A 17,034-nucleotide genomic window follows, 5' to 3' on the forward strand; every position below is an offset into this window, starting at 1 on the left:
CTTCCTTTCCATTTCCCCAAGCAAACCGTGCATTTCCAAGTAATTCTCCTCCATGCAACTGCCATTACACCAGGCAATATCTATACACACATATTTTAAAAGACATCTGCACACAAAATGAGACAAACGGACCTCTTACATAAATATCCTAAAAATACTCAGTTACAAAAAACTTTGAGGGCCTTTAATTCTCCTCTAAATGTTTGTATTTTTCCCAGTATATTTTAGTTACCATTTAAATTTGAAATACTGTTTTAATTCCTATTAGTGTTTAATCAATGCGGAATGAAAATGGCAACTTTGAAGACCTCACAAGGAACATATCCTAGCAATCTGAGAAACTGCTTCTCTGCCTACAAAGCAATATAGTCGCAAAAAACATTGAACAAAATCTGACTCCTGCTTCCTGAATTCGCTAACCAGGAATAGACATTTTTACGAAGAGTTCTTTTCTCTAGTACTTCTGGATCAAGAGATGAAAGCAGCTTCAGAATTTGGCAACCTCCCAGGCACGGTCCAAACCATGGGTTTTCATAATATTTTTTTGCCAAAGGCAGATTAAGTACAAGAGCTTGTTTTGCTTTTAGGATTGCTCAAGGAACAATGTGGCGATGTGACGTACTATGCACGCTTTTCGTTACCGGATGGGGAGCACAGGAAATCCTTTATTCAACTACAATCATTTGCAATGTTACATGCTATTCAGTCCCTACAATGAAGAAAAATGTGTTTTAATAAGTCAGAAGCATAAGAGTACAGTCCAATGAAAAAACAAATTTAGAGATTCTCTGTTGTAAGCAGTTCCATGTAGGTGCCTACTACATGGAAGTCTGAATACTTAGCTGGTTTGAAAGAGCCTCCAAACCGATGGGCTGTCTGTCAGAGAGTAAAGAAGGTACTGCCAAACCTGGTAAAATTATATATATTTAACAGCTGGCTTGAAAATGGCTCTCAGGAATAATCTGTCACTGTTCTTGCGCTTAGCTGAATGTTTGGAAAACAAGCAGTAGATTATTTATAAAAAGCAGGTGTTTCCTTTGCTTGTAAAACCATTTAGCCTAACTGGTTCCTGATTCAGCAGATAAGCACATTTAATCAGTGACATTTAGGGTTACTACCTATTATTTGTTTGATGTTTAAATATCCTAGCAGGCAATAGCCACTGTAGACTAATAAAGATTATTAGATAATGGGTAGGTTCTTAAGTGAACAGATTGCACCAGAGACTTCATGATTCCTTTACTTGAAGGCAAGCCTGTTTTAGTATTTTATGGGCCAATCTATACTATTTTATGGATTTATATTCATAGATTGTTCATATGTATTTTTTCTCCTCCTTTCTCAAAGATTTGATTTCAAAAACACAGTTACATCAAAGTTTATGAATAGTCAAACTGCTGTAAAGTTATCTATTAAAAATAAAGGGTCTACTTTCTTGTTGACTGGTACAGAGTTACAACTTCAATATCTGTGCTTACTGGTACAGAGTGATTGCTGACATGCTCTTAGCCCATGCTAAGTAGCATTCTCCCAAATGATCCTCAAACCTCATTTAAGATTCGCACGGGACAGGCACCACTGCAGAAAGGTAATACAGATGCATCCCCCTTACTGTCCAGAATCGTAAAGTTTAATTGTATAGAAATGAGCTATTTGATGGCATTTGGACTTGGTACCTGGAAACATTACCAGCCACATTTAATCTGTACTTATCTGCAGAGGAAGTGAGGTATTGCAATAAACCAATGTCCACTGTACTTCAATAGCTAGAAGATATCCAAATTATGCTAATAGATTTTTAATTTGACTTGCAATATTATTCCAATCCTAGGCTGTTCTTGAGGCCAACATCATAAAAAACATGACTTCTCTAAAAAGGCAAGTGTAGGCTAGGATTAGACCAAAACATATCTTGGAACCAAAAAGTATTTGACTTCAAGTCAGCAGAAGTCACTAACTCAAACCTAAAACTCACTACAATTTATGTTGCAAATGCTATTACCAAGTGACAAGTAGCTATGGTCACAATTCATTATTTTATGTTATAAACTTCCCATGTTCGGAAATGACATGTTTGAATAACACATCCTTTCAATGAAATAGGCATCTAACACACCCTCTTACTAAACACCGCATGAGTCGAACACAACATCACTAAACTTGAAGCTTAATTTGAAACCTACTGATGTTTAAAGTCTAAAAGAGTAGACAGTATTTGCAAAGTGCTTTACAATGAAGTGTATCTAGAATCAGAGACAATTATTTTTCCAACCCATGTGAAATGCTTCGATTCCAAAATTTACTACTTTGGGGATTTCAGAATTTAAACCTTTAGCTTCTGTATACAACAAAACTGGAAACGTGCATAAGATGGCATATTTTCCTGAAAACATTACCTGTTTTTCATATACACGCTCCAAGTGAAGTTTGTCCTGTTGAAGCTTGTATTCTTGATCCTGCAAAGGAAGAGATGTGTATTCTAAATAGACAAATCACATTTTTCTTTCATTTCAAAGCAGTCATTAAACACACGCACATTTGCTATTATATAGAACAGTCTATAAAAATTAAAAATCCACAAACTCAAACAGGATTGATACAGATGTGGAAGTCATTGTCCTGCGATAAGAGGATTAATTTAAATGTCTATGGGAAGACAGAATATTGAACTGAACTGTTAAATAGCAACAAAAATAAAAACAATTTTGAAACTTACTTAAAAATGTTTGCACTTCAGGAAAAGAAAAAGATAGCCGTAATTCTGTGACATGCTTCTCTATAGTCCACTAATAACATGTTTATACTGTTTTAACATGTGAATTACAGCAGTCAAAAAGTTCCTGTGAAAATTCTGCTCTTACCCTTAAAGTGATCTCTTTTAGTCATACTTTTTAAATCAACCTTTAAGCATAAGGTGACACTTTATATGTTTCTATGAATAAAATACATATAAAGATGCATGTTATATATAAGTGCATTTTAGTATGGCTATCTAAACATTCAAATCACTGGAAAAAGTAAAAAGGGCTGGTCATTCTTGAGTAAGCAATTCAGGGCTCACCCTCAGCTGTTGCTGTCTTTGATGTTCTGAATCTTGTAACTGTTGTTTTAATAGAGACACGCTATGCTGTAATTCTTCAATCGCATCAGATGTCTGCAGGGATTTAACAGAAAAACGAAATTTTGTGTTGCATTCCTTATTAGCTCTACAGATACATCTTTTGCTTTTTTAAATTTCTCTCTCAAAGGTGCCTGGAAATCGGAAAAAAATTATCAACTTGGGAGAAAAACTTGTATGAGTTTATAGCTCCAGATATGTCACTACTGTCCGCCTGGTGAACTTAGAAATGTAAACCACACCACAAAAAAAACCCTAATAATAAAAAAACAAAAAGCAAAAAACGTCGGCACTAACAATTGAAAGAAAGAAAAATATCTTGTAAATTAAATGGAGTAAAGTATCATCAAAGCTCCCAGAATTCCAGTAAATAAATGCAAAAGACCCCATTTGTCCTATGGCTCTAAGGATCGGCAGGATGGTATTTAAAACATGAGCCTTTTCTACAGTTATTTAACTTGAAAATTATATTACATACATACTATGTATCTACCTATGCATATCAGTAGATATCAACCTGATAGATGTTTTTACAGAAACAAACCAGAATTATTACATTTTGGGTGGAATGTCCGCTTGCAGAATTTAAAAATAAACACATAAATATTTAACATAATGTTCCATATTAAGAGGCCTGCAAGACAGTTTATTTCTGGAAGATATATCTTCCCTCATTGAAGAGGCCTTATGAAAACATTAAGTGTGCTGAGGTCCTCTGGTAGCCGGAATTTTCACAGAAGCACAAACAACATCAGCATATTAACGGTACCTTATCTGAATCAGCTATGGAAATACCACCTGTATGTACACATACACACACACACACCCCCCAGAATTATCAGCCAACTTCAGATGATTTTTTCAGTCAAATTTGGGGATGAAAAATTAAATCACAATTTTTTTTTAAACTTATACACATGAATAACTTGGGGAGCTGAACAGTTCCTTGGATTTATTCATAAGCATTACATTTATATTGAGGAGACCACTTAAAAAATAAACAACATTTTAATGCCTATTATACATGGAAGCATACCTTAGCTGCAGAGAGAGCATGTTGCTGCTTTATAAAATTTGTATCAGCATCATATTTACTTTGTAGTTGCTGAATGTTCTCCTCATATTCCTGTATAATATGGTCCTTGTCTTTCTGAAGTGAGTTGTGCCTACAAGTAGTAAGCAAACAGAATATGGAAATTGCTTTCATATTTTGGCATCTTACCTGCTCAGTATCAATTCTACAGAGTATGCAAGTCCGCCTGTACCACGTGCTCATTGTAACAGAATGAAATGCTTATCAATAATGGAAAGATAACATACTTTTTACGATGGTCATTTGGGTCAGTTACAAAATGAGTTTTACATCAATTAATACATTTTCATAACAATTTTGTAATGCCAGCTACCATTCACTGAGTTCTTGAAATAAAATTAAAAATGTTTGCTTTTGGAAATTCCATATTCTTCAACATTAAAAACAGCAACTGCTATTTAATTACCTTGCTTTCATTTCCTGAAGTTCAGAGCATACCACCTGGTAACGTTGTTCTGCATCAGCCTTTTCTTGAGATAATTTTTGACGCTGTAAATTACTATTTTCAGCTTCAACAGTCAACTGCTGGACACGAGCCTCCAGTTTTTTGACCGTCTGGTTCTAAAAGAATAGGTCATTGTTGAGAAAACACCAGAATAAATTAGGGTATACCTCTGGTGTTATTCAGTAGCCTAGAGCAACAAGGTTCTATGGTGGTCCAGAGACACAAGAGTTACAATAGCAAAGCTGTCATCAATCATGACAGTAAATTCTATATAAAAAATAAATACATCTTCAAAATATGGATGTCTAATACACCCACCCCCCTGCCCAAGTAACGTGTCTTCTCCCCTAAGCAAAATAATACGTGCAACTGATTTCTAAACTACAAACCTTTTAAAATGGGAGAGAAGAGAGATATTTCTATGAAAAATTGTGATGGAGGATAATATACGTAAAGCACTTTTAGACCTTCCATTAACAAGTGTGTTATCACTAGCGATATGTACAACCTCATGTGGGAAAGAGTATTTTGGGGAAAAAAAACCTATATATATAAAAAGATTTTACTGATCATTATGGTGAGGAGCAGCTATGAAAGTCAGCTAGAAAACATATTAAACTACATAGCATCCAGTAAAATCTGTAGTTTTCTCATGCTGAAATATTCTTCCAAGTACTTTTATGACCATCATAAGTTGACATAAAAATATATATATTTTTTATATATATATATATATATATGTATATCAAATTTCTAAACTAAAGCAAGGAGCAATGCACTTAGGTTGCTAAAGAATTTTAGCTTTTAAACAACTGCCTTTTATGTGCACACTTTGGCAAAACCACATCCCAGCATGTAAACAATAAGATACAGTAACACGTAAACAATAAGGCACAGCAATATCTGCTAGGATTTGGAGGATGTAAGAGGAACGATTCTAATGCAAATGCTACATTAACAGTGCAAATGCTATCAAGTTTTGTTTCATATCAATTAACAAATATTAACTAAATAATTCACCGATCATCTTGTAAGGTAAGTATACCATCTCCATTTTATTACTGGAAAATGGAGGCACACGGAGAAGGAAAGTGTTGCGCACAGGAACGTAGCAAATCCGTATCAGGACTGAGAGCGCATTCTCCAGTCTCTGCTGGTATACCTTTCCCTAATCCACTTCTTCGTATCATTTGCTTAATTACAGTGATTTCTTGTCAAGAAATTACAAATATCTACCAAAAGTTATATCTTTTTCCAATAACTTCAAATTGTAATATAAGCAATTTTAAAAACGAGCAGAATAAGAACAGGCCGGTAGCATGAGACCTCTCTACTACTTCCCATTCTTCCCTAAATTTATGTTAATATGCACGGAAATGAGGGAAGAATTCCTCAGGAGGCTGGAGTCAAAAAATAAGACACAGCTGTCCTTCCAGGATGTATGTATCATAGTTATTTTTATATTAACAAAGGTCCGAAGATGAGGGAAGTGGAAGAGTATTTTCACCCTCTGTTAAAGAAAAACTCCAACATCTGCCATCTCAAGTCAGTGCCCCAACTGTCACAGCATGGTTAAACGAGCCTGGAGTAATGCAAGAACCTCACACAGCCAGAATGGTCACCTGAACTTTGTCAAGTGGCTTAAGATATTTCATGAACATAGCCCAGCAAACTTTTCCATCAATACAAAGCCAGCTGCACAGTGGGGGGCATGTGTGTGTGTGTGTGTTTGGTTGTTATTTTTAAAAACAAACAAAGAAACAAGACACACACACAAAAAAGAAAGATTTGTACTTAACATATCGCCAAATATCATAATTCCTCCCTGGGCCCCCACCCCTCAAGGAAGTTAATACTTGTTCAATGCACAAATCCCTACTTATCAGTTCTACGGTATTCGTTAAATTGTTCAGCCCATTTCACTTGCCAACAGCCATAGCATTCTTGTCAATGTGAAACTCTGAACAAGGAAACCCTGAATTACCAACAAAAACCACAAAAATCAGGAGAGAAAGAGAAAGAGAGAGAGAGAAAAAAAGAAAACTAATTTCCAGTGACAGTCTAGTCTTTCATCTTAAGCCCTGCCTTGAACTCTACCTTGTTTAATTATTAAATCAGAAGCTGCTCAGCAAGATCTGTCTAGTTTTGATGGTTCTTAAATTCAATCTTGCTGACAGACTGTGTCCATTTTTCTCTGTATTTACTGTTACCTATGACATGACCTGAATGCTAATTTTTAAATTCAACATTCGTTAATAAAGGAATAAATTTTGTTTGACATTGTCTTTTCACTCATTCAATTTTCTTCATACCTCATCCTGATAAAAAAGTACAAGATGCTTCCTTGGGGATGCTTGTTAATTTTTTGCTTTTTACATCATTTATATAGCGGGCACAAAATCCAGATTACACCTGCTTACATGTTTCTAATTATTCTAGGAAAGAAATGCAATAAATTAGAATAATACAATAATTATTTTAAGAATCCTTTTTATTTGATCTTTAATCTAACAGAAGAATTTGATCATTTGAAGAGGAGGTGGGTAAGTAAGAAGTCACACATATCTATGAAAACAGATGTACTATATAAATCCTTTTTTATAGTCTACAAACCTACAGAGACCAAAGTTCTGCTAACTTGAATGAAAAACAGTGAGAAATGCTAGAAACAGTCCTTCAATACAAATATATATCTGCATACTATTCATTGAAGGGCTCTACTTTGGTGAATTTTATCCAGGGGAAAAATCCTTGGTTGGACTGGCTGCCAGGACACTGTTCTCTCCCAAGACAGAATAAATGCATTGCACCATCAAAAATATTTCTCAGCCCAACAGTATTCATGTACACTTTTGCACAAATGCATGAAATCTGAATACTGCAAGAGACACTTGCTGTCGTGACATATTTACAAAAAACTCACAGTTGACTTTATCTGTTCCAAATAATCCTCCTCCATTTTGCTAAGACGAGCATTGGTGTCCTCAAGCAGTTCCTGCATATCTTCTGTGTGCTTCTTCCGAATATTAAACTTCTCCTTCTCCATCTCAGCCACAGCATTGTGAAGCTGCATCACAAACATATTACCAAATAATAAATGGCATATAAAACTAGCATTTATAAGTATTATTATAGCATATGAATAGAATTACTGAGAAGTACAGGCCACATTTCTGTCCTTATAACAAAACTAGATCATTGTCTCACTAAACAGGTCTACTATGACTCTATAAAGCAGCAATTTAGAAGTTGAAGTCATTTTAAAATGTATAGAGGGCGTAACTTATCCGTACAGAATACTAAAACACATGCATATTTTTTGCCATTCTCTGCTATTCTATTTGTTTCCACATGTAAACTGAACCCCAATGACTGTTGCAAAAAATTAATGAATTCCTATTACAGAAACACTAATAGTCTCTCCAGATACTTACTCTGCCAGTTTATCTGCCTCTCAATTTGTAAGAAGCTGGAGAGCCTTGACTATCTCCTTGTTTAATAAAAGGATTATTTGTGTCATTACTAACCCTTGATTTATATTCTAAACGCCAGTGGCCTCCCTTTCTAGTTAAGCAGCCTCAAATCAGCATACAAAACTTGTATGGTGTATTGGTTTTATAACAGCTATCATGTATTTCCCAAGTTTCTAACAAATCCATTTCACGGATGAAGGAGAAAGCTGCAATATACAAAATAAAAGCATCATCCTAAACACACTGCTACAATCAGGTTAATTTGCACAAGTATAGATTTTTCTCTCCAATGTATAGACTAGCAAAATCATGGAGGTGCCTGTGAATCTGGACCATTATTTAACAGACTTCAACAGTGCGCAGTAACTTATCTTTTGGATGAAAAAAAATTTATGTTAAGAATGCTAATAAATTATTATTATAAGTATGATGTATATACTGTGGTGTTCAGAAGATTTGCTGAATTTGAGATTCTTTTAAAAATAATATGGGGAAATAAATAAATAAATAAATAAATAAATACTTAATCTCCAGGTCCATAAGATATAAATAAAACCAAAAATTCTGGGAATGTCTCTACCTCCTGTACAACCGATTAGAGTAATATTTGCATTATTGTCAGCAACGTCTATATTCAAATAACTTGCATCTATTCAAAGGAAAAAATACACAGAAGGAAGTAGTATATAAAGTTATAAAAATATTGTACTGTTAACTTTTACTATATTTCCATCATACTTGCCACTGTCCACATTGTTCCATAAGATACATGATTTCACTTCTATAATTTCATTAAGATAAAATTAATATTAGTATTTTAATTTGCCTTCTTGTTTGCACACTGGCATTACTGAGGACAGTTACAGCTGTAGAAACAGCATTTGCTAGGTAACTACAAAAAGCGGGATGACCTCGGGCTGGAAATAAGGCTTCTCTAAAACAAAAAAAAAACAAACACCTAACAGTGAAGCCTCAAAGTCTCAAGCACAAAGGACAAGATTTATGATTTATCTCTTACAAGACAAGAATTAAAACCAACATCACTTCCAGATGCCGGGCTGCAAAAAAATTAAATTAAACAGCATACTTCATCTACGAAGGGAGGTGGTTTTGCCCTTTTTGTGACCCTCCCTCTCCTGAGAGGGGTAAGCAAGACAAATACTGACAATAATCTGGGCAAAGGTGAAGCTGTCTTGCAATGAACATGCTTTTCTCTCTGCTTTGCTGCTGGCTTGAGTCTAACAACAAATAAAAATACATGGAAGAATTCATGACCCAATGCAAAAATCATAGTTCAAAGGAATCACCGTGGCAGCAGGTAGCAGCAGGTTTACCAAGATTAAAATTCCATGTCAGGTCAACCAGAAATAAACACTTCCCTAATACACCCAGAGACTTGCCAGGAGGGCCAGATGAGCCCCAAGAACAGAGTGACCAGCTGGGCACGGGCGGGTGGGCAAGCATCAGCAAAGAGAGTCTTGCGAGATTACTCCAGAAAAAAAAATAAAATCAGCATAAGAAAATATCACTAAAAGTAACATATTCCTTTTTTTTTTTTTTTTTTTAAGTGACAAAAGGCATTATCCCAGATATACACTGTAGGAGTCTTTCAAAGAAAGCAAGTATTATTCATTACCCTTTTCTCCCACTCATTGTTCAAAGAATCATTGCTTTGCTCACACATCTTCTTTAACTCCGCGATCTGCTTCTCTTTTGCTTCTCTGACGACTTGTGACTCACGAACAAGGGTCTGAACTGTCAAAAATGGGAAAATAAACAACCATTCAAAAGACACCTTTGGGATTTTTCAGTGTTGGTAACAGATGCAATCAGATTACATCAGTTTTCCAATTGACCTGGCTTTCTGATGTTTTGTGGCTCTTAAAAATACTTAATGCATGTGTTGCTTTAAAATTTAGCACTTAGATTCTGTGTCACTAAAACATTAAAAGGTGTTCTCTCTTCTCTACTTTATTTACAAAATATTTCCTAGTGAGTTTTCCTTGCTGAAGCAGTACATATACATCAACAAAATTCTGTAACCTAAAGAAAACAGGCATTTTTAACCCGATTTTATCTGCATCTTTAGGAGAAAAGGTTCTTTTGAAGGTTGAATGCCCAAGATATACAAGGAAATTAAGTTCCCCAACTTAAATTGCAAGCGATTGCATCAAGAATTCACAGTCTCACAAATTTTGTGGAAAACAAAGTCGGTACATACTCACTTTTCAAAAGTGACTGATGATTTTCACTATCTGGCAAGAGCGTAGGTGACTCAAACACAACGTGTTACAGCTGAGCGCAACCACCAGCCCACCAACAGAAGCACCAGATCCCTTGCTGGACCATTTACTTTGCCAAGGAGCAGGAAACAATATACATGGAACTCTCTCCTTTTTTGTACATAGGTTACCAAACTCGTCTATTATTTTACATTGTGGTTTAGTCCATAGTGTAAAGGGACTCCAAGGAATTCTAAAAGAAACTAACATTCAAAAACTGCTGACAAGCCACATTCAGGCCGTTTAGTACTTATGACACATTCAAGACTACCACTCAGCTTTGAAAACTCTTGCCACAACAGTCCTAAATAAATAATACCTTGTGGGTTGATTAAAATGTACTGAATGTATAAATAAATTAACCTTGAGCCAGAGATTCCAAAAAGTTTGAAATAAGTGGTCAAAATATATTGGTATCATCAAAGAAACTTTTTTGGTGACTTTCATAAAACCTGTAAATATTAAATATAATAAGATCACGCTGCCTCTTGGAAAATTTGGTTTGGAAACTGGACAGCAAAGTCAACCGGACAAACCTCAAAATCTAAAGGAAAAATTAGGTCAAGACCTGCAGGTGAAGTGGAAAGGGACAGCTGCACCTAGAAGGAACACGTAAGCCCATAGCCACAAGAAGGATGCAGTACGATACCACCGCACAGAAAACAACAACCGTGAATATAAAAATCACCTTTTTTCTCCAGCTTTCTAATCGTCTCCTCAGCTTCGTTTTGTTTGGTTTTGTAGAGGGACTTCAATACTTCTATTTCATCATTCTTTCTATCCAAAATCTGTAGGGAAAATTCACAATACTTTAATAAAAGTCCAGAAAACCAAAACTACAACCGGTGCACAAAATAATATACACCGACCTCTGTCAAAGGAGCTGCCTTCAAGAAGTGCTTAGGTCGTGCAGGATTAAGTGATTAAATCTAAGCAATTTTCACAGCTAAGGCTGCCAAGTCATAAACAAAGGACTGATTTAGATAAATGTAGGCAGAAGAGTAGATTAAAAAGGAGTTTCATGTTTTAGGAGAGCCTTTTTGTTTCCTTTGAAACGTGGGCAAAACCAATGTTGCTTGTGTTGTTGGAAGTTTCATGGTGCTACTACTGCAAATAGAAAGGATTTGTTTCCATTTTCGTATTTATGTTGGCTAATATATTTAAAAACATCTAAAATTCTCAACAGGTTTAAGAAATAGTTACATCATTGGTGAACTTCATTACACTCTTGTACTTCATCGATTGCAGTTCTTTGCAGGTATTCCAAGAAACAACGGGTTGGAACAGAGCAAGTACGTGAGGTGTATCTACATTTACATTTCTGTGCACGCTGGGTTTGGAAAAAAAATGCTCGAATATTTGCACACTTTGAGACAGTAGTTTAATTTAAACTTCGTGTCTAAGATAAACATTGAAGTCACAGAAATTTCCTAACAGTGCTCCAAATCTCTCATCAAACAGAAGCTTTCATCTTAAAACAATATTACTCCATCTGCATTAAATGTTTTGTGTCTTTAAAGATTAATACGACACTATTTAACCTTTTCTAAAATATCCAACGTTATTAAACAACTTCAAAAGACAGAATTCTAACATCAGTTCGAAAAGGATGACAACTCAAGGGATGAGAAAGCATTTAAACTATTTCTTATTCCCACAAAGCTGCTTCCTTTAGACTCTCAGCTTTGCTAGCTAGTTATGCTTGCAGACTTTGAGAACAGATGAGCCAAATATGCACCTGACCAAATATTAACATCCTTTCAGGAGGCTTTGATGTGTCACAGTGTTGTGTCAACTAACTTCCTCCAAGTCTGTGACTCAGTCTTAAGAAACAAAACAGAGGTACTCAGTTAGGCAAAGCTTACGGTAGGATAAGTCACCACGATCCTGACGCTGAGCATTTAACTCCCATTATGTTCCTGGGATCAAAGTGCTTCAGGAGGCACTTAGGACCTCGCAGAACTTGACCCCACATGTTTAAAACATGGTATTAAAAGTAACAGTATGGTCTTTGACAGTCTTTTTGTAATCTTCCCAAAAGTGGTGTTATGCAACACAATAAAGACAAATCCCAAAGGAAGCATATCTGGTGTCGCTTTATTGCTGTGACGAATTAAAAGCCACATACAGCTTTAACAATGCAATAACGTAAATAACAAACTGTTTATTGACCAGATTATGCTTTAAGATACATCGTCCAAACAGAGACACGGGTAGGAACGCATGTGGTATACTTGCAGAATTCCCTACTGTTATTTTTAGCATTTTGTCCATAAAAATTTAATTGTTTTAAGTATTTTTGTTCACATTTTTCTACAATGAGTGCTTTCTCTCTGAAAGAAAAATCATGACTTTATGATTTCATCAGCATATGATTCCATAGAAGCTGTTGGGCTAGTAAAATAGGTTGTCTTGTTCAAACAAACAATCAAATGACTTTGTATTTTCATCTGCTTGTTTTTCCCTTCCTAAGTTTATGTTATCATAGAATATTCTGCATTCCTAGCAGCTCATGCAAACTGTTACCTACAATCTTACTTTAAAGGAACATTAATTGCAAATGTGAAGAAGTTAAAGTACAACTGAAAATTATTATAATCGTATTCTCTATTATTTTGTTTTATATATGACTTTGGAAAAAAAAAACCAAACACTTCCTACCTTTTGAACATCAGTGTCATGCTTCTGCTGTAATTTAAGTTTTTCTTCATGAAATTTACCTTCTGCTATTTTCATTTTCATGTCCAGCTTTAAAAGCAAAACAGAACAGATATAGAACTTAATTAAAATAAAGAATAAATTACACTAATCACCTCTGCATAACTTTTAAATTATTCATTCATGTCTTTGAGAAGGCAATGGGAAGTCACTAACAAATAATCGCTATGAAAAACTCTATATTCAGTTTCTCAGTATTTTCATATTTATTTGATAAAACTGTGACAAAAGATTTCAACCTAAAATATTTATTTAGAAAATGAATTTGTAAGATGTTTTAGTTGGCAATAAAAACAACTGCTACTGCCCAGAAAAAGCTATCATCCTTTATTTAAATAAACACTTAAGAACAAAACTTTTAATATTTCTGTTAACACACGAAGTATGGTAAACTTGCTTTTATTCTTTAGGCAGGTGTTACATTTATACAAAGAATGTCCTTTAGCCCAGATGCACGCTTATTTTTGTTTGTTTTCTATTATTCATAGATTTCACAGTATAAACACATTTCCTTTTAAAGGTTACTTAAAATGGGATTAAGGATATTACTGCTGAATTTGATTGCTAAAATACATTTCCTGCCTCTGCTTGTGTTTGTTCAAAGTAGTGTACTTGAGCCCCTCCGACACAATAACACATTGCCACTTCTTACTTATAGTCTCAGTTTTCCTCTTTACAGTATTTTTAAACGTCTTGCATATTTTCACTACGCCATTAAAGACTATCTTCAGGACTCTGCAAATATGGTAGGTATTTTGTGTTTCTCAGAATTGGCTAAGAAAAAAAGTGACACCTCAAGTTCAGATTCAGGCTACTCCACTTCTACATTTAATCATTTCTACCGTTCAGAAAGCAAAGTGGACAGAAAAGCTTCCCCAGTGTGACAGATCCCAACGACCCCCCTCACTTTAGAAAGGGCAGACCAAAATCATTGGAGTGTGAGGACCAGCGTCTCACCAGAAAACAACTTTAAGTGGTCTGTTGCCAACAGTAAAATTTGTATTTGCCTTTTGGATGTTCTAAGAGCCCATGGTGCTGAGGTCCGCCTGCCTTGGAGCTGGCCGCTGGACTCCCATCACCATCCAGCTATTTTCAGTTCTCAAATTTTTGTTGAGCTCAGCTAAGAACCTGACCTCTAATACTCTCAAACTGACAAACTCTGAAGGAACCGACAAGCATTATTCATTCCGCCTTTATTCCTTTGACTTATCAAAAGTAGTCATTCAAGCATGAATCTTTATCTAACATATACAAACAATAAACACACTGCAAATTATTGATTTCTTTTATACGATTACTTCGTGTTATGTATTTCTGGGTTTTGTGACTTGAAAACATGAGCTACAAAAATCCAAGTCAACTCAAAAGTACAAAATGCTGTGCAGTAAATACAGGAGACTCCTCAAGAACTGAAAAGAGAAGAAGCAAGAGCAGCAAATTCTTTCGATTTCCGGACTCCACATCCACTGATACCCAAAGAACACGCCTGCTTATTACACCGCATAGAAAGAGGCTACCTATCTCCCAAGACTAAATAGGTACATAGTCTTATGCAAATTACCAGGGGAAAAAAAAAGGTTAGATTGACAATTAATCCAAAGAAAACAGATAGTATTCTCAGCTGTCAGCCATCTCTTATCATCCATAAATAAGCATCACGATAAAAAAGCATGTTCTATTCATGAAATATACGCATATGTATATATGAAAAGAAATATATGCATATATCTCTCCAAAAAAGTGACATTATAGAAGAAAATCTTAGTATCAGGTGATAAATAAGTGTTGATTTTAAAAAAAAAAAAAAAAAAAAGCACAGTAATCCACTTCCAGATAGACAGTTTGTGAACATTGGATAAATAAATATGAAGGTCTTGTAAAAACACAAATACTGGAAACTAAACATGAAAGAGACTCCAATCTACTTGAATTACATTAAAAGCTTATGAATTACTGATGTATAGCTATGGCACTCCCATAGCTATTAAATCCACACAAACACATTACATTTAAAAGTCATTAATAAAGTGAGAATGTCTTGGCTGATGTAAATTAATCCTTGGCGGTTTGCATCAGCTGAGATCTGGTCTACGTTTTATTATTCTGTAGGTTGAAAGAACATAAAAATAAATCAAACTCGAAAATTTGTCTTGTATTAAATATGGACATATATTTTCAAGTGATGGCGATTGTTCTCAGCCACAGGGCTGTTTTCCCACAGGCTGACAGCAGAAATCCCTGTACTCGAAGCTGGCTCCCACTCCTTGCCATTAATCTTCCACTTAACACCATTCTTGCACTTGCACTAGTTCTCATCGATTTTAGTTCATTAATTCATTGCACTACGTCCAGCAGAACAGACGTCCCTTAAAATTTCACAGATTTAGGGACTACTTTCCAACAAGGATTGGCAGCTTTGTCTCAGGAGACCTAGTTGCAACTAAACAACAAATTTAAAAAATGTGTCTGTCCGAGATACAGCAGTCGGCTCTTAATGAAGGCAAGCACTGTAATAAGAAAATAGATTACTTTTTCTTTGAATACTAAAAAAAAAAATTTAAAAAAATCTCTTACTTGAAATATCCCAAAGACCAATTCCTCATCAGTTGAGGGCTGAAAAGGTGATACCTTCAAAAGCACTCAAGATCCTCAACTTCTATAAACTTAATGAAATTCTGAAGTTTCAGCACCGCAGGCATTTTCCTGCCCTGTCTGCTTCGTCCACAACTTACATAATTTTGTCCCTTCAGGGCCTACTATATAAATAAATGTGAGGAGCCCCATATTAAAGTGTTTGAAATTCAATAGTTGATGTGCACATGGAGTTTTCAGCTAGTCTTAAGAGGAAAGCTGTGTTTATAATGAGCAACTGGTAAAAAATAAAATAAACCAAAAAAATCTCCAACAACATTTACATTTTATAATGGTCCACAGTTCCAAGACACACATGTATCTTCATCACAAATTCTGGAAGTGTTAAATTTGAGCATTTGCTGTAAAAATAAAGACACGTTGGTTTAAAAATCCTACACTTACAATTTCTTCTGTGGAAAACTGCTGGAACAGCCAGAAAGGGTAAGGACAACAAAACAGTGTCCTACAGCAAAGCTTGGAGTACTAGCTTCATTTAGAACTCTGCTTTTTGACCCACCCTTTGTGTAAGGCAGACTTCCAATCTCACTGCACGTGTAGATAAAAAAATTGAGTCATATAAACACATTTTAAACGTGATCTCATTAAGGCTGGGGTTGAAGCAAACAGGCTCATCACTACAACTGGGAGTGAAACTTCTCCCCTTCCATTTCAATGGCTAAACACATTATTAAATACTAATTTCAATAAAGGAGTATCTTTCAAATTAAAACCATACCAAACGGAGTCAAGCGCGTATCTGTAGTTACCAAATGCCAAACCTCATTTGCTAAGTCAGCCTCAATTTCCCGTGGAATAGCACTTTGTAACGTTGTGTGCTACCCTTCCATAAAGGGCCCTTCGCACTTCAGCTTTACTTTATTTATTAAACACATACTGAGAAGCAAAATAACCTACAACAGTATCAAAGGCCTTTCTAAGTTTTAGAGAAAACAGATAAAAACAACTCAGAAGAGTCATTCACCTTGTTCGAAGCAACTAATTGCGCTCACGCTCATCAGTTTTAATACCTTTTATTACCAGGTAAGAGGCAGCAGAGAACACCAACTTTATGGCATGTTACCATTCAGACAAAAAAAAAAAAAGGGGGGGGTAGGCATTTAGCTATAGCTGAGAAGTTTGCAACTATGTATGAAATGCATCCATTGCTGTTGCCTGAACATCATTCCTTTGGATTTCTGTCATTGTTTATTCTCCTTACAAAGAGTATGAGGCAATTAAACCCTAAGGCCATGTAAACATTACTGATGTCA

The 17,034-nt window shown here is 35.3% G+C and overlaps 1 protein-coding gene across 7 annotated transcripts in view; it reads right to left on the reverse strand.

Moving 5' to 3' along the window:
• Positions 1 to 17,034, reverse strand: part of CEP112 (centrosomal protein 112) — a 175,533-nt gene that overhangs the window by 126,839 nt on the left and 31,660 nt on the right. For all 7 annotated transcript variants that reach the window (XR_015703216.1, XR_015703217.1, XM_087750765.1 and 4 more), the window contains 8 exons: positions 13,073 to 13,159; positions 11,100 to 11,199; positions 9,766 to 9,884; positions 7,580 to 7,723; positions 4,618 to 4,772; positions 4,155 to 4,284; positions 3,062 to 3,154; positions 2,397 to 2,456 (listed from right to left, as the gene is read on the reverse strand). Coding sequence is in view for 5 of the 7 variants with exons in the window: in XM_087750765.1 (XP_087606891.1) it covers positions 2,397 to 2,456; positions 3,062 to 3,154; positions 4,155 to 4,284; positions 4,618 to 4,772; positions 7,580 to 7,723; positions 9,766 to 9,884; positions 11,100 to 11,199; positions 13,073 to 13,159 (888 nt within the window). In the remaining 2 variants the exon portion in view is untranslated. The remainder of the gene's footprint in view (positions 1 to 2,396; positions 2,457 to 3,061; positions 3,155 to 4,154; positions 4,285 to 4,617; positions 4,773 to 7,579; positions 7,724 to 9,765; positions 9,885 to 11,099; positions 11,200 to 13,072; positions 13,160 to 17,034) is intronic.

The sequence above is a fragment of the Nipponia nippon genome, unplaced genomic scaffold, assembly GCF_047370975.1.
Source record: "Nipponia nippon isolate SJK-2023a ecotype South Korea unplaced genomic scaffold, ASM4737097v1 scaffold_14, whole genome shotgun sequence".
In the NCBI taxonomy this organism is placed as follows: domain Eukaryota; kingdom Metazoa; phylum Chordata; class Aves; order Pelecaniformes; family Threskiornithidae; genus Nipponia; species Nipponia nippon.